Source organism: Denticeps clupeoides, chromosome 16, assembly GCF_900700375.1.
Source record: "Denticeps clupeoides chromosome 16, fDenClu1.1, whole genome shotgun sequence".
Lineage (NCBI taxonomy): Eukaryota > Metazoa > Chordata > Actinopteri > Clupeiformes > Denticipitidae > Denticeps > Denticeps clupeoides.
The window spans coordinates 3,048,970-3,066,765 of NC_041722.1; the positions used below are offsets into that span (position 1 = coordinate 3,048,970).

Sequence of the window (17,796 nt, forward strand, 5' to 3'; positions counted from 1 at the left end):
TCAGTTTCTCTCTGGATCGTGCATCTGCGCAAGAGGGTGATGGGTGTTGAGAGGGTTATGTTCTTGTTTGTGTCATGCAGCTCCACTCAGGAGATTTTGCTGGGGGCTTTGAAGCCCTTCACTCGTTACGAGATGGCGGTGCAGTCCAATGGTATCGGCGTGGTGGGTCCATTCAGCGGCACGGTGGAGGAGTCCACTCTGTCTGACCGTGAGTGAGCACCCCTTTCTCATCTGGGAATATGAATGTGGAGGCAGAGGTTGAGACGTTGTTGTTGTTGCATCGCTTCATTAAATGTGAATTGGATTTCATTGCGATTCTATGTAGTAGGAGTTTTAAGCTGTGTGTGCGTGTGTTGTAGCAGGTTTTCATTGAGCACGACTGAACCTAAACAAGCACAGTGTGATAATTGGTACTACTAGGGGTGGTAGTAGCCTAGTGGGTAACACACTCACCTATGAACCAGAAGACCCACTTCGTGCCTCTGAGCAAGACACGTAACCATGAGCGTGTCCATGGGGACTGATCGTAACGAGCTCTGATAAAGGACGCCTGATAAATGCCATAAATGTCCTTAGAAACCCAGATGGACAAATGGCTACCCATATTCACACACACATGCAAATACACAGTATGCTGATTTATTAAAGAATGAAAAAAGTAAGTAAAAAATTTAAATGTTTGCTGAAATGTTTGTTTAGGTTGCATGTTAAGGTAATGCATGAAGAAATTACATAAATATAATCACAACTACAGAGATGTTAACGCTGTGTATGTGTGTGTGTGGGGGCAACACAGGGCCCTCCTCTCCCCCTACAGAGATGCAACTGAGTGCCCTGGACTCTTCCTCTGTCCTGGTCAGCTGGCGCCCCCCTATGGAGCCCAATGGCATAATAACCAGCTACAGGATCCTGTACAGTGGCAACCTCAGCCAGCCGGACCACCTGTGGTCTAACCTGTCCAATGATGGTGATTTTTCCATTAATTTACCATTAATGAAATACCATACCAAATACCATATAGATGTCAAGCATCTTTTTTGTCTCACAGGAACCATGACCAGTGTAGAGGTTCAGGGTTTGCTCAGTGGGACTCAATACTTCTTTAAGATGCGGGCATGCACAGAGGTGGGTGTAGGACCTTACTCACCTGTGAAGGATGTGCACACACCTGCCAAAAAATACGGTGAGTATGTGCATCCCTCTCTGTCTCTGTGTGAAACATACTTAACAGCCTTGTGGTCTCAATTGTTACTGCAGAAAGTGAATAAATACACGTATACATTAAATATTTGTACATTTTAGATAAATTCCAAAGGAAACTATATACACACATCATAAAAAAGCACTAGATGCCAAACCTGCTCACTTCAGTGCCAGCGAAGCATATACGAGCAAGTTAGAGAGTGATAAGGTGAGACAGAAGGAGAGAGAGCAAGTGATCAGAGGCAGGAGGATCTGTGGGAGGCTGTGTTGTCACTCCGCTGTTTTCCTCCGCAGGCTGAAAGGAGAGGGTTGGCAGCCGCGTGGCAAGGAGATGCATCAGAGCCTCCTTTAAATAAACTCATTTCCCTTTTCTCCCACACTCGCGCGCTCCTGCACCAATCACCCGACACACTTGCTTTCGTGTGTGTGGGTGAGTGTACTCTAGCTGTGCTTGCCCTGCCAACTGTAAATGTGTTTTGAATGAGAGTGCAGTGGCTTGTGGGTGTCGGTGAGCGTGAGAGAGGGAGCACCATCTGTCCACGCGCCACTTGTCTGCCAGAGAGACACCAGTCATTGGAGCACAATTAATATCTCTCCCCCTGAGTGTGTGAATGGCTCTCAACAAGCTGGCAAATCACACTCCCTGGCCAAGCATCAGGGCCCAAAAAAAGTCCCCAGTTTTTTTTATGCGTAACAAACTTTCCCTGCTTGCTTTTATTGTGTAGAGCTGGATATCCATGCAGTGACGGGCATCATTGTGGGCATGTGTTTGGGGCTCATCTGCATCCTCTTGTGCATGTGTGTCAGTTTCCGCAACGGAAAAACACGGTAAGGGTCAGCCCTCACAAATTAAAAAATCGAATTGTTTTACCTGCCCCTTTCACCCCAGTTAGGCTGCTGTGACTAAAGTGTGTATGTGTTTTTATAAAATGAGATAGAAGTAAATTATTTGGGGAGAGGTGAGGGGAAAATCATATTTCAAATTGTAGACTTTGGCCATGAATATTTTAACAATGGATTTTAATGTTAAATAATGCAATTTTTTTTTCAAATACATTGAACTCATATTATCACTTATTGTGCCTCGGTTTCTGTTTCTTAGTTTCTACAAACTCACTCGACAAGGCACAAAACATTGGTGTGACTTTACTCTCGTCCAGCATCCCAGTTAAAAACCATATTCATGCATTGGGGGTGGCATACGACAGCTTAGTTAGAGGTGTTGGGTTTGCTTGCCACTAAATAAAATGTGCTATATTGATCGCTGTTAGAGTGAATCATGATCACACTTTAAATAATTCATAGTTATTTCAAATATTTTTGATTACGTGCAAATAACAGTGATTATTGTAGGAATTGTTTTCAAAAGTTTATTATTTATTAATCGTTTAACAGGTTCAGTACTCCGTATGTTTGATTTTATTACCTCTTTCAGTTGCACATTAGTCCTGTGTTTGTGCACAACAGTCCTCTGCCGTCTCTGCCCAGGGAGGTCTCAGACGGCCTGGACTCCAGCTTCTTCAGCCCTCAGTACAGACGGGGGGCACGGCCTGCACCCACCACTGTGCCTGAATGCAATGACTGCCATGAGCTGGAGACCCTCATGCCACCTGGGACCCATGACTCCAGCCATTCCCCTGCTGAACCCTCAGAAAAGCAAAGCCTCATGGGGAGTGCAAGTGGAACTGAGGATGAGCCAGTAGCTGAGACAAAGGTTACTGTGTAAAAAAGATTTACAACCCCATTTTCTAAAAAAAAAGTTGAGACACTTTAAAATGTAAAGTAAAACAGAATGCACTGATTCGCAAATATCATAAATCCACATTTTATTCACAGTAGAACATATGTTGAAACTTTGATAATGTAACACTATGAAAAGAATCATGTTGAATTTGACATATGCAACAATTTATTTGGAGTTATGCAAAAAATATTTTAGAAATCCTGTGTTATGTGTTAATTTCTATTCTATGATGACATTTTTATGACAGATAGTTGCACATTTCTTACAATAGTTTGCCGTTTCTAATGTCGCTGTGCGGCTCCTGTCTATCCCCCAGCCCGTCTGGAATGGGTCAGTCAGCTGCAACTGGGCCAACCGGATAACCAGGTACAGGGACACAGTCACCGAGGACTCCCCAAGCCTGCACAATGGTCCGCTGGAGCACACCGACGCAGCACCCAGCCCGGTGGGTCTTTAACAGCGACATGTTTGTTAATTCCTTTCCTAGAACTCCATTGCTGTACAACTTCTCTAACTCTTCACAATGACTACACCATACAAAAATATCAAGGTCTCCAGGTAGCACCATTATGATTAGATTTAAAATGCAGTAGTTTATAAAGGATGCAAAATCATACTTCAGCCAAGCACAGAGCAGCTGTGAATAACAATAATCTGAAATTTTCTTGGACAGTATCATCGAGCGCGAGCCTGAGTAATGCCATTGTCACATTTACATTTACATTTACGGCATTGTCAGACGCCCTTATCCAGAGCGACTTACAACGTGCTTTCAAGTTACCATCGATGAAGAGATCAATTTTGGTTCACAAGGACCCCCAACTATGAATACATCTATTTTATTCACTCTGTTGTAGATTCTGTACACAAGTTCGACAATAATGTAAATATTCTTTAAAGAGGAAGGTCTTGAGCTGCCCTTTGACAATAATCAGTGACTGAGCTGTTCTGACCTCGAGGGGAAGTTCATTCCACCACCGAGGGGCCAAGACGGAGAAGAGTCTAGACAAATGTTTTCCTTTTACCTTTAGCGATGGACATTCCCGCCTGGGGTGAAGGAACGTGAACAGGTGAACGGTGGGAAGGAGGAACATACGGGCCAAACCAACATGCCATAAAAGTATTTATTTACAGTGCAGGAAGTGATTATACATTTAAACCAACTAGACAGCAGAAAACCGTCAACCAACCACACACAAACGTTATACACCACTGGCACAGAGCCAAACACACCACCAGAGGGAACTCCACACACACAAATACACATAAGGGCAGAGGAGGGGACACATAGGAACACTAGAGATATGAACAAAACACAATAAACAGCAACTCTCTCTTTTTCTCTCTACACCAAACTCTTCCATGAGCACCAGGCCACCGTCTTCCTGTCTCAGGTATCCTAATATACTGGCAGCAGACGAGTCACCAGACCGTGGGTGGAGCCAGAAATCAGAAGCCCCTCCCCTGCAGGCCTAAAAGGAAAACACACACACAAGCAGAGGGATCCCCACTGAAACACTCCATGGCGCTAAGCACCCAGGGACGTAACACTGTAACATGAAGGCATGATAATGCATGGCGTGTCCAGACAGTCACTATTGCTGCTATGGTCGTCCGACATAATTGCTAAATCATTTGTAATGAAAATGTTTACTAACATTTTCCATTTGAAATATGCTCCCACCATGGGAAACCTGTACCAGCGTGGTAGGATTTCATAGGATATCATTTTCCAACACCGTACTATTGATCAAATAGTGGTTGTTAATCATGATGGACGATATTATGATGGTGAGTCTGCGCCTGGAGATATGGTGTGTGTAGCCTGCAGGTCCCTCTGTGTGTGTGTGTGTTGTAAAAAAGAACAGGAAGTAATTATGCCCTCAGCCAGAGCAGGCCTGCCTCAGAGCTAATTAAAACGTGACACTTGGCGGTTTCCGAACTGAGCGCTCGATCACGCATCCAGCGGCCCTCTTCAGAGCCGTGGTGGAGGAGAGCAACGAAATGAATCCACCGCTCATTCCCCCATTTATTCTGCCGTGCTGACATTTACGTCGCACTCATTTTTTTAAATGTTTGCACAATTAGGCTGGTAAATGAGGTTCAGAGTGTGCAGCATCAAGGACTGAGGCTGTCTGGTTTATTGTCAGTTAACCTTTCCAGACTGGGTCACCGTCTACACTCATTCGTCTGTTTTTTTAAAGCCTCGCCGCCAGGAGTATCGACATCCTTATTATCCTCATCCTGTCACGGAATTTTATTGACCGCGGAAGCTAAATGATTTTCTTACATGCTGAATAGTGTAAACGTTGGTTCATACAGGACCGTTTCAGCCCTCCCTGAAGTTGGTAAATTTGGGCAATTAGAGAGATGCAGATTCCTGGTGAGATATACTGTTAATGTCAATTAATGACATAGAGTAAGTCTTAGCAACCAATACAAACCAGTAAAAAACAAAGCAACTGTTTATCTAAGGTACAATTTTTGGTAATGGAACAAAAACCATTACCATTACCTAAACCGTTAATTGCTGGATTATCTTATTCTCACTGACATTATGTCAATGGCATTTATCAGACGCCCTTATCCAGAGCGACTTCCAATCAGTAGTGACAGGGACAGTCCCCCTGGAGCAGTTTAGGGTTAAGTGTCTTGCTCAGAGACGCAATGGGAGTAAGTGGGGTTGTCTGGTTCATAGGCGAGTGTCTTACCCACTAGGCTACTACCACCCTTAGAGAAAAACTGTGTTATCATGTTGTTCTCCAAGCCGCAATACAATATTGTTCTCCATCTGTAGAATTTTGTTGATCGCCCGTAGGAGATCAACTCCCAGTTCTTGTAGCACATGTCTAGATGGTAACATTTTCAGAGGTACTATAAAAATTAAAAAACCTTTAGGTAGTTTCAGTGCTGCCTAAAACTATGACATTTCTGCATAGAAATCCTATATCTGTTTAGTATACCCTAAATGGATTAAAAAATCCACTGAGACAGTTGTGTGTTTGTTTCAGGCTGACCCTGAAAGCCGGCTCTACTCCTGCAGCAACCAGGTAGAGGCTGATGTCATCGTCCACTCTGAACCCCTCAACCCCACGGGTGGAGAGCAGACTGCTGGGACCGATGTAGAAGCCTCCTCCTTGAACTCTGCTGCTTCCCATGGCGTCCTTGCTGTAGCAGAAGAGGCTCCACCTCCCCCCTCAAAACTTCCCACAAATGTGGAGGTTACAGGTGTGGACCCTCATGACTGTCCACCCACACCTGGCCACACCCACGACAGACTGTCCAATCACAACGGATGGTTGGAGAGTGGGTTGGGCCAGACTGCCGTCGAAGGGGTCCGACAACCTGGGGTTGGGCTCACTAATGGCTTCCACCGCTCGAAGCCCCTGGAAAATGGGGACTCCAGACTGTGCCCCCCATCAGGGAAGAGCCTCTCTGCCAGCCAATCCCCCTCCTCATTCTCCAGCTCTGGCCTCGTCCACACTACCTCAGGGGCGCACAATTTCCTGTGTCCCTAAATCCGGATTTGTGTCTGAGGGAGACCAGCAGTATTTCCCTCAGACTTCCCAGGGTTGCCAAGGGGCACTTACCCAGCCTTCCACGGGGCAGTGCCACTAATGGAGAGGGGAGCATCTCCTACCCTGAATCCTCTGTTCCTCTCATCCCACAGTCTCGTCCCCCTCTGCCCTGGTTCTCTTTTTTTTACATCATTGTGTATATAAAGAATATTTTTTAGCACTAGGATACAGCGGTATGCATTTTTGCTGCATATCAGTGGTGATGTGTGGATGTCACTTTATCTGTGTACATGTCACTGTCCAAGCGTGTGCCGGAATGAGTCTTATTAGGAAAAATGGGCGTGTACAAACATACACACAAACTCACACTCACTTTGGTGTCTCACTAAGTAATTGGTACAAATGTCAGCGGTCCAGACTTTCAACCCCGACCTGGCCGAACAAACAGCTTGGAACAGCACTGCAGACTTCCCATCTTCTCTCTGCCACCTCTGTTCCGAGGATTAAACTCTTCCTGCTGGCTCAACGGATGCCGGCGGGATGTGAGAAAGTGGCGCGGCGCGTCGACAGGTATTGAGAGAGCTGCTCTCTCTGGCCCTCCTGCCATCTCAGGGTCACCTTCACCAACACATACACGCAGTCTGGAAAGAAACCCCGTTCATATCGGTTTACATGACACACGTATGTAGTGTATGTTCCCTGTCTGGAGTCTCAGGTGCCTGGTTTAGGTGCTTTTATTATCTCTGTACATTTATACAGACGACTATATTCAATACAAAACAATTACGGTTTTATTTTGAACACCTTTACAGAAACATTCTCATCCTTTCCCGGACAACACTACCTCATTCCTACTTTTTAAAGTCTCATTCAGAGGGTACCTTTCCAGCTCTGAGTTTTTAAGCATTAGTCTGATTCATAGCGTTTTATACTGTGAGAACCTACTGCCTTTTGTCTCTGTGTAACCAACAGCCTGGCCTGAAATTTCGTTTGTTGACACCTTTTTAAAACCCGTCTCATTTTTAGCCGCTGTGTTGGCCTTTCATCACCTCAGATGGCGTAGGGTGTGATGGTTCCATGGATATGAGGAGAGCCATGCTGGGAAACCCAGCCACGTCTCAGCCTGTTCCCTGCTTGGCTTTAGTAGCGGGTTTAACAGAAGGCTGGCTGATGCGTGACTGTGGTAAACCTGCAGTAAAGTGGTTTCAGTAGGATATGTCTGGATAAATCCGTGTTAAAGAAGGAACAGGTCTGGGTGTTTGCTCTGAGGTGGAGCTCATGTCCTTATTTGTTTCCCGCTTCTTTTTTCGCAGCTTAATGCCCCTTAAACCACATGGGTTCTCTGAATGTATTAAACCTTTGAAGTCTCATCTTCTTGCTGGAGGCATGGTTTGTTTTGAAATTTCCATTTTTCTGTGTTTGGATCATGGTATTATTTAAATTGTATTGTTTTTGTTGAATGCGTTCTGCATGCTGCATCTGTATCTTATGCTTTTAATTTCAGCATACGGAGATGTATTTTTCTATTGTTCAAACTCAAACATCATCAGGGCATTCATGTCTGTTTTGTTTTTCACCACTGCGGTCGGTTGTGGACATGAGGGGGTTTGCGGTGTGCGTGCAACGCGGTGGTGGAGCTTCCGTGTCTGCCGGATCCGTTGTAAATGCATTCCAGTTTTGTAATATCTTTGGTAGACCTCACTCAGGGTCGCTGCAGCATAAGTCAGATCAACATGGAGGTGCGTTGCCAGGTCTTTTACCCTGTTATCAGCAGTCAGGACCAAAACACCTCATTTGCCGCTGTTAACTGGGCGCACGGAGATCAGTGTTGCACTTGCTGTTCATGACACAAATGCACCCAACAGGTTTTATGCAATTACAGCCTCCAAAAAAATCTGTATTCGAAACCATCAATCTCTTCATGTGAAATGACCTATCACTGCTTTCTTTTTTGTACGTTCTAGTCATCCAGTCCATTGGAGGAATTTTCCATGTAGATTGCATCCCACTGTAATGGATTCAGGAGTTTAATCGGTTTTCCGTGGAGAGGAGATTTTGTTAAGTGTGATCTGTGCAGTGAAACAAGGGCACTATTGAAATCAATTTGGATTCCAGCAGACGGCATGTTTTACTCTTGGTAGATGGGAGGGCCACAGGGGTTTATAGCAGCCTGTGTCTGGCATGTACTTAAAACTGTACATAAATCCTTCTTTTCCATCTTTTGGATCCTATACAGTCCTATATATCCCAATATTCAATGTACCCCTGTGACAACTTGTGACTTTAGATTTAGTTTTTGAATGAAACCAGGTTTGATGCTATAGAAGGATGCAAGCCGTTACTGCATATTCTACAAACCTGGCGGCATGGTGGAGGTCTTTATATTTCTATGCATTTCTGGCATATTTTAGCAAGTCCCAATCACAGACATCATTTCCTGTAAATTCATTACGTACAGTGTATGATTTCAGACAAAATCTACCCTCCTGACTGTACATAGTCTACTCACTGCAGTTTCACTGCGACTCCAAGATCTTACATTTACAACATGCTCCTCAATTTTGAACAAACATTGGAGGTGGGCTGTACCAGCACAGACTTCACTCAAAGCCAATTTACTCAGCCTAGGCTGGACCCACCACAAGGTGTACACTAAAGGAAAGTCATGTGATCCGACCAGTCACATTCACAGTCAATTCTCTTTTCACTGAACAGGATATTGCCCTGAAGGTTCAAACCGCAATACCTCTGCTAATCCAGAGAGGGTGTGGTATTTTTGCAGAAGGCATCGAAGGAATACACAGACCTTTATTGGCAGCTGAGACCAAAGTCAAGCTGCTCGGTGCTATTAAACTGATTTCTCAAACAATATTTGGCACAATGATCATACCTCACATGAGTATGGCCCTCCTTTACATGTCACTACACATGATTTCTGATGCATTCCCCCTTTATATCAAGTGAATATTGTACAACAAATTTCCATTGTAACAAATTAACCCGTAATGTTTCATTCATGAATAAATGATTCATTAATTGCGCTGCAATAGCAATGGTGATTAAATGGCTTTTTATGAAGTTTAAATGTGTGAACCACACACTGACGGAGCATTTTGTTCCACTTGTATTTATCTGTTTTACGTGGTGTTCATGGCTGTTGTATTCTAATTTTATCAAATGTTCTTCACGCTGTTGATCCTCCTGCCACACCCAGAGTACTTTGCCTTCCTCTTGATGATCTCGGATATGCATGCATGCATATATGTGTGTGTGTGTGTGTGTGTGTGTGTGTGTGTGTGTGTGTGTGTGTGTGTGTGTGTGTGTATATATATATATATATATATATATATATATATGTAATTCTCTCTTCTCAATCAAATACCTCATGTGTTGAGTATTCATTTAAAGACAGGTTTGATAACATTTACGAATGACGCACACGTGACAGTTTTTGCAAGTGGACTTGCACAGATTAGCTGGGGGGTGTTGTGGGTTGAAGTGATGATATGTGATGTCCATGCTGCATTTTGTCTCTCATTTCGAGAAGCGTGTGTGTGTTCTGGATACTTCCGTTGCTTGGTATATGGTAGTATCATTAATCTGATTTTCAGGTGGACTGTGTGTGTGTGCGCATGCACAGAACTGTGGATGTAGAACATCACCTCTTATTGTGTAGTTCAGATCTCAGTTTAATGTAGCCAGAATAAATTAGAATAAAGCATTAATAGCCAGATTTAGCAGGGTAGGTTTGTGAACTGAACAGTGTGATTTCTTTACACCCCTGGTGCTGCGTCTTGCTTTGCTTTTTGTACCTTCCTTGGCACGCAGAGGTTATGTGCACCACCAGCGCTGTGCTACCAGGTGGACCACCACCTCAGACTAGCAGCATTTGCAATACTATACAACCCACCCTCTTTCAACAGCAGTTGTCTGTATCAGTAGTGTATTTGTGTGTGTGTCTGTGGCCTCTCCTAACCTGTGGCAGTGGTATAATTCTGACTGCACTGTAACAGTGTATTTAGTCATTAAAAATACACCTTTTTAAAAAGATGTTGCACAAGATGTTTCAACAGGACTCCTCGACTGATTTAATATGATTTAAAAAAAAAACATTCTTACTTTTTTTAACAGTGTGTAAGTCAAAAGGACATCTGGATGCTCTCATGACAACACAGGCAGAGCAATGCTGATAAAAGGCTGATCCTACTAATCTTGGAAGTAATTAGGAGGGTGGCAGTCCGGTTCAATTCTGTCAAATAAACACCCCGTTAAATAAAGAAGAAGAGAACAGAGACCCAACCTGATGGCAGCATCTGGTCTGCAATAATGACTTCCAGATACTTTTTTCTCATCTTTTTAGTTCTCTAACACAATGTTTGGCCTCACTTACATCCATTCTATAAATTTCAAGCATCATAGTGATCACAGTGACTTAAATGTTGCCAGGTTGTGCAACAGTCTATTCACAAATGCTAATAAATCCCAAATAATGTCTTTTGGAGATTCTGAAGTGGGAAATCATGTTGGGTCCTGTTGGATTTGATGCATATGGTTTCCGAAGAAAAAAACTGCGAAAGCTTGTCCGGCTGCAATACTGTATGTTACACATACGTGTGCACACACCTACTCAAACTCTGTTCAAAACTCAAAAAGTGTAAATAAACATTACAACATTGAGAGTTTCTTTTCTTTTATCACGTCAATGTTGAAAATTTTGTAATAATTTTTTCCAATATTTTTAACATAAAACAAAGAAACTGACCCAATGCAAAAAAAGATTTCTTGCTGCATTATACTTAATAACTGTCAGACATACGGTGTGCTGCTTAATGAGTGCAGACTGCCATTATCAAACAGCAGAGATGGTAACGATGTCCTGAGAAGCAGGAATTAATGGCATGTAAATGAGAAAGCGTGGAGCTGCAATCACACTAGAAGACATTTGTCCTGTTAAACTTGTCATTTTCAGTTGCATATGTGCATATCGAATACGTCTGCAATGCTTTAAGTAATGGTCCAGATAATGGCATTAAATCTCAAAATTGCATAGGCATTAATTGCTGTGAACCTGTAGTCATAGAAACGAGGGACCTTAATTATTGAACCTCACAAAAGCTGATATGTCAAATGTACAGCTTAAAATGACTTTTTCTATTTATATGCTAGAACTACTATGAATTATACTGTTTAGGTGATTTTGAGTAGAATAAAGTAATAATTACGTAATGACAGTTTGACTGTGGCACATCCAACTGCATTACAGTCTGGTACAGGAACTGGTCCGCATCGTTAGAGTGTTGCTAGCCTCTGGAAGTCTGCTTCTTCTGCAAATGACTCTTCTCAGACGGTATCTTCACTCTCTTGCCATTGAAGAGGAGATACTGCAGAATTACAACCACCATTTGGGATGTGGGGAAGCTTTTAGCTTCCAGCTTGTAAGGGTCCTCAGCACCATGTTACAGCTTTAATTTGAGGGTATTGCCATCAATGGTCAGGTGGGTGTTCTTCCCTCATTATCCCATTAACAAGGGGCAGATAAAAGGGCTAGAGTTCATTTCAAGTGTACTGTTTGCATTTTGGAAAAATAAACCATTACAGATCTGGAACAACGTCCAATGGAAAGGTGAGACAAAGATCAACTTGTACCAGAGTGATGAAGAAGAAAGGGGAACTACTCATGACACCTCATCAGTGAAGCTTGGTGGGGGTGGTGTCCGGCATGGGCAACTGGTTCCCTTGTACTTATTGATGATCTGACGGCTTTGTTTTAGGCAATGCTATTTTTTTCTATTCAGCCAAATGCTTCAGAACTCATTGGACAGCGCTTCACTGTGCAGATGGACAATGAGGCAAAGCATACTGCCATAATAACCAGACAAATAACCAAATAAAATGTGAAAGTTTGATTTATGATTGTTAATTTGGCCCATTACTTTTGGTCCCTTAGAAAGTTAGAGACAAGTATACAAACTTTTGAAAATAACCTCAAATTAAAGCTGAAAGACTGTGGTTTCAATTCTATTTCAAATCCATTCTGGTGTATAGAGTGAAAGGGATTTGAATTATGTCAATGTCCCAACATTTATGGACTTGACTGTGTGTGTGTGTGTGTGTGTGTGCGTGTAATAGATAGACACACACAGACATAGTACAGGCCAAAAGTTAAGACACACCTTCTCATTAAATTGTTCAATTCTTTATTTTCATGACCATTTACACAGTAGATTCTCACTAAAGGCATCAAAACTATGAATGAACACATGATGAGTTATGTACTTAACAAAAAAAGGTGAAATAACTGAAAACATATTATATTCAAGTTTCTTCAAAATAGCCACCCTTGGCTCTGATTACTGCTTTGCACACTCTTGGCATTCTCTTGATGAGCTTCAAGAGGTCGTCACCTGAAAGGGTTTTCCAACAGTCTTGAAGGAGTTCCCAGAGGTGTTTAGCACTTGTTGGCCCCTTTGCCTTCACTCTGCGGTCCAGCTCACCCCAAACCATCTTGATTGGGAATCTAACAATGTAAATGGTCATGAAAATAAAGAAAACACATTGAATGAGAAGGTGTGTCCAATCTTGTATATGTGTATACACATACACACATATATAGAAACGTCAAACTTTTTCATCACATTTCATCCATTACTGAACCATCTACAATGTCAAACTGATAACTATGTAACTAATTTGACTTAATAAGAAATAAAGATTTTTTCCCTTCTTCCGAGTGAGGACATCCAGGATGTCATTGTTCTCATAAAAATGTCACATGGTCCTAAATACCTCTGTTCCTCTGGATCTTACATGACACACAAGTTACAAAAAACAACAGCAATGTATATATTTTATTGAAAAAATGTCAATTCTGTCTATTCTTTTTTTGTAATATGAATGGGCTGGACGCACTGTTCTGGAAAATATTTTGGAAAAGCACAGGAATCCATACCCGACTAGCACATACACAGTGTAATTGAGTCCAGTGCCTCTTTATCATTTTCTTCATTGTTTTTTGTGTGACGCATTATTTTATTTACATTTTTGTTATAAATTCAGTTTTTTATCACTACTTTTCCCATATTCGTTCTGAAGCTCTAAATTGCTATTTCATTGACAGGCACTATATATAGATTAATTGAAATATAATTTCTAATGGAATGTCCTAATATTATGTCTGTGTGCTTTTTTGAACTGGTAGACCCAGTTCCCACCGTGGCCAGGCTGGTGAGAACGGCGCTACCCTCTTCGGCCGACAGAGGTCGCCCTCTCACCACGAGTTGCGCCATTTCCCTCCCGCCCCAGAACGCCCTAAATCGACACGAGAAACGCACTTTTCTGCGTTTGCTTCTAATCCTCTGCGCGTCGTTAGTTAGGCGCTCAGTCGGTCTGTTTGAATGTCGGGAGCCGCCAGCACCGGACTGGCCGCGGAGCGCCGGCGCCTTTGTTGAAATCGGTGCGAGCAGGATGGAGAGGGAGGCGGGGAGGCGTGGCAGCTTCCAACGTGGACCCAGAGAGAGAGAGGGAGAGAGAGAGAGAGAGAGAGGTGTAAAGGAAAACGCGATAAATAGGAAGAGAGAGGGGGTTGTAAAGGAAAAGCGAGAGGAATTGACAGAGGGTGTAAAGGAAAAGCGAGCAGGGAGAGAGAGAGAGAAAGAGAGAGCGAGGAGGAAGAGAGGGTGTAAATTAAAAGCGAGCGGGTAGAGAGAGCTAGGGAAGAGAGAGAGGGAGAAGGAAGAGAGAGAGAAAGGAGAGAGAGGGTGTAAAGGAAAAGCGAGCGCGAGAGAGATAGGGGAGAGAGAGAGGGTGTAAAGGAAAAGCGAGCGGGTAGAGTGAGATAGGGAAGAGAGAGAAGGAAGTATGAGAGAGAGAGAACGAAGAGAGAGAGGGCGGTATAAAGGATAAGCGAGCGAGCGAGAGATAGGGAAGAGAGAGAGTGTGTAAAGGAAAAGCGAGCGGGGAGAGAGAGAAGGAAGAGAGAGAGAGATAGGGAAGATAGACAGAGAGAGGGGGGTGATAAAGGAAAAGCGAGCGGTGAGAGAGAGAAGGAAGAGAGACAGAGAGAGGGGTGTAATAGAAAAGCGAGCGGGGAGAGAGAGGTGTAAAGGAAAAGCGAGCGGGGAGAGAGAGAAGGAAGAGAGAGGGGGGGTGTAAAGGAAAAGCGAGCGGGGAGAGAGAGAAGGAAGAGAGAGAGAGAGCGATAGGGAAGAGAGAGAGAAGGAAGAGAGAGAGAGAGGTGTAAAGGAAAAGCGAGCGGGGAGAGAGAGAAGGAAGAGAGAGAGGTGTAAAGGAAAAGCGAGCGGGGAGAGAGAGAAGGAAGAGAGAGGGGGGGTGTAAAGGAAAGCGAGCGGGGAGAGAGAGAAGGAAGAGAGAGAGGTGTAAAGGAAAAGCGAGCGGGGAGAGAGAAGGAAGAGAGAGATAGAGGTGTAAAGGAAAAGCGAGCGGGGAGAGAGAGGAAGAGAGAGAGAGAGAGAGGTGTAAAGGAAAAGCGAGCGGGGAGAGAGAGAAGGAAGAGAGACAGAGAGAGGGGTGTAAAGGAAAAGCGAGCGGGGAGAGAGAGAAGGAAGAGAGAGAGAGAGCGATAGGGAAGAGAGAGAGAAGGAAGAGAGAGAGAGAGAGAGAGGTGTAAAGGAAAAGCGAGCGCGAGACGCGGCCGGACCGTGAGCGTGTAAGATGGCGCGCGCGTGCGGAGCGTGAAGAGGTCGCGAGAAGCGCCGCTGCTTTTCTTCCATTCGCATCGCTTATAAATAAACTGGTATATAAAACACATTCTGCAGAGGAATTCCCAACGTGACTTAAATGGCTGCCGGGAAGCACCGCGCGGATCCGTTCTTCCTTGGAATTCTGCTGTGCTGCGCGGGTGAGTGTGGAATGGTGATTTTATATTGATATATATATATATTTGTTGATAGTGATCGTGAACTTGACCATGCAGCTCCCGTCCTAGCCCTCCGTGCCCTGCGTGTTTCGCTCAGGTCCGCTTTTCTCACCAATGATGCGCGACCGTCCTGCTGGGAATAAAGTTCATCTTTATTATGGCGCTCTGACGGCCGGACGTGAACTTGCTCCCCCGCTCCCACGCACTGCAGGATAATCTCACGCTATTAATGGTTTTTCGTGTATTCGGCAAATAACAGTAACAACAACAAATTATTAATCAGCATTATTGTTAATGTTGTTCATCATCATCATCATAATAATAACACAATGCATAGGTGCATGGGCAACATTAAAAATATATATATTTTCATTGTTACTATAAATGAGCATTCTGCTGGTTTTGCTGCTGCTCGGCTGTGTATGTCAGCTGTTGTGTGTTAGACAGTGTTGGAGTCAAGTCTACACTGTCACTACAAATACAGCCGAGCAGACAGACACGAGTGACAGACGAGTGGCCTGGAAACGGGGTTTGCTTGATGTGATGAGATGAAGATTTTGTGGTCGTGAAGCGGCTCTGATTGGCTTGGGTCTTGAGGATGAACCGCTGTAACGTGTCCCTCTAGTCCTTTGTCCACAGAAGCTGACCGCAGCACTGACCCTCTCAGCTCATATAGGAATTGTGTCCACGCAGAAGCCGATGGCACGTTAGAGGCCAGGACCATGACTCACCACGTCTCGCTGCGCTTTCATTCATGTTCATATTAGGGTGTATGATTAATGGGTCAATTTGAACGGATCTCTCCTTACTGGTCCTGTATGGATGCCTGTGCCGCTGCCGAGACCTGTCAATACTGCCGAGACCTTGCTCCCAACAGACGAACACATCTGGACCAGATGTGCAAACCGGATTTTTCCAATGTCAGATGGAATCAACCGCACTTTTGTCACGCTGTTTACTCGACCCTCGTCTGCTCTTCATCAATGCTCCGCGCTGGCAGGCAGTTTACTGTGAATGTGGAGTCATGTTCATGTTAATTGGGGCAGTGGTGGCCTAGCGGTTAAGGAAGCGGCCCCGTAATCAGAAGATTGCCGGTTCGAATCCCGATCCGCCAAGGTGCCACTGAGCAAAGCACCGCCCCCACACACTGCTCCCCGGGCGCCTGTCATGGCTGCCCAATGCTCACTCAGGGTGATGGGTTAAATGCAGAGGACAAATTTCACTGTGTGCACCGTGTGCTGTGCTGCTGTGTATCACATGTGACAATCACTTCACTTTAAATCAGTTGATATTTCATGATGTAGCTGAAAATATTTCGAGGAACCTTTGTGGCTGTGCGTGTGCCAGCCTTCACGTTACCTTGAACCGCTATAAGATTTCATCATACTGACCCACAAAGCAGCTTAAGATAAAAACGTGATGTTTTCCCTTGGATTTCCTGGAATACTGCACTACAGATGTGCAGTGTGCCAAATGTGAAATTCCTCTTCATCTTCAGCATTCGAGAAGACACCTGAGGGTTTGGTGTCAAAAGTGACTGCTATTTGGAACTGTTCATGACTCCCTCCGGCCTGAAGAAAATCACCAGCATGCTTCACCGTGGGTAGGGGGTTTTGGTTTTGATCCAGATGTTTCTTTGGAAGAAAACCTCCATAGTCCAGAAAAACCGAGAATACAGGATTTTTTTTTTTTTTATCACATATTCCTGCAGTTTCCTTCAGTGCTGATGTAGGTCTCTTGGTAGCCTTCCAGACCAGTTTTCATCCATTTTATTTTCTCCACTTCTATTTATGACAGTGAGACCCCCTTCATGCTTTCTTAGCTTTACTGTACAGTCGTTGGATGGGATCGGAACTGGGTTTTCTATGGGCCTTGAGGACACTGTAGTGTGTTCATGAAATTCAGATGACAGAGTTTGAGTGCCTGCGTCTCGGAGATGTGCTGTAAGCAAACAGAATCAGCCTCCCATGCAACAGCACGTCCAGGCCGCGTCGCATATAAACAGTGACTCAGCACACATTCACATGTTAGACCCGACAGCCTGAAATCATAGAGCCCTATTATTACCAGGAAGTGCCAGACTGTGAGGACGACTCAGTGAATTTTTATATTGTTTGTAGTACAGTGAGGCTGATGGCTACATTTGTCTTTTAATACAACCTCGCTTGAGGCATAGATTTCACTAAAAGAAACAGAAATCCTAACCTGCTGCCACACGGATTTATTATGAAGCATTGTAGAGACCGCAGACCTAGAGGTGGCAAAAAAAAGTAATGTCTACGGAACTGACACACATATAGAAGTCTTTGTTTTCATTTGTGAGAGGATGGAGAGTAGAGGGTGGAGGAGGTTGCTGCTGAGGCTTCTGGGATTTGATGGGAGGGGGTCGAGGGAGCACCTGATGTAATTCAGGGCTCAGAATGAGGGGGTCCAGGTGATCCCATCATTGTGGCTGA

The 17,796-nt window shown here is 44.1% G+C and overlaps 2 protein-coding genes across 5 annotated transcripts in view; both read left to right on the forward strand.

The window, feature by feature from the left end:
* Window positions 1–11,142, forward strand: part of igdcc4 (immunoglobulin superfamily, DCC subclass, member 4) — a 49,422-nt gene extending 38,280 nt beyond the window's left edge. Inside the window, exons 14-20 of one of the 4 annotated variants that reach the window (XM_028956899.1) lie at window positions 81–208; window positions 797–967; window positions 1,049–1,183; window positions 1,929–2,031; window positions 2,671–2,917; window positions 3,264–3,392; window positions 5,959–11,142. In XM_028956899.1, the coding sequence (XP_028812732.1) occupies window positions 81–208; window positions 797–967; window positions 1,049–1,183; window positions 1,929–2,031; window positions 2,671–2,917; window positions 3,264–3,392; window positions 5,959–6,465 (1,420 nt within the window). In that variant the 3' untranslated portion in view covers window positions 6,466–11,142. Of the gene's footprint in view, window positions 1–80; window positions 209–796; window positions 968–1,048; window positions 1,184–1,928; window positions 2,032–2,638; window positions 2,918–3,263; window positions 3,393–5,958 lie in introns of those variants that run through there. The other 3 variants (XM_028956900.1, XM_028956901.1, XM_028956902.1) reach the window with 3 other exon arrangements.
* Window positions 11,143–14,988: 3,846 nt separating this feature from the next.
* The window catches only part of igdcc3 (immunoglobulin superfamily, DCC subclass, member 3), a 73,712-nt gene continuing 70,904 nt past the window's right edge, over window positions 14,989–17,796 (forward strand). The window contains exon 1 of the mRNA XM_028957052.1: window positions 14,989–15,322. Within this exon, the coding sequence (XP_028812885.1) occupies window positions 15,262–15,322 (61 nt within the window). The 5' untranslated portion in view covers window positions 14,989–15,261. The remainder of the gene's footprint in view (window positions 15,323–17,796) is intronic.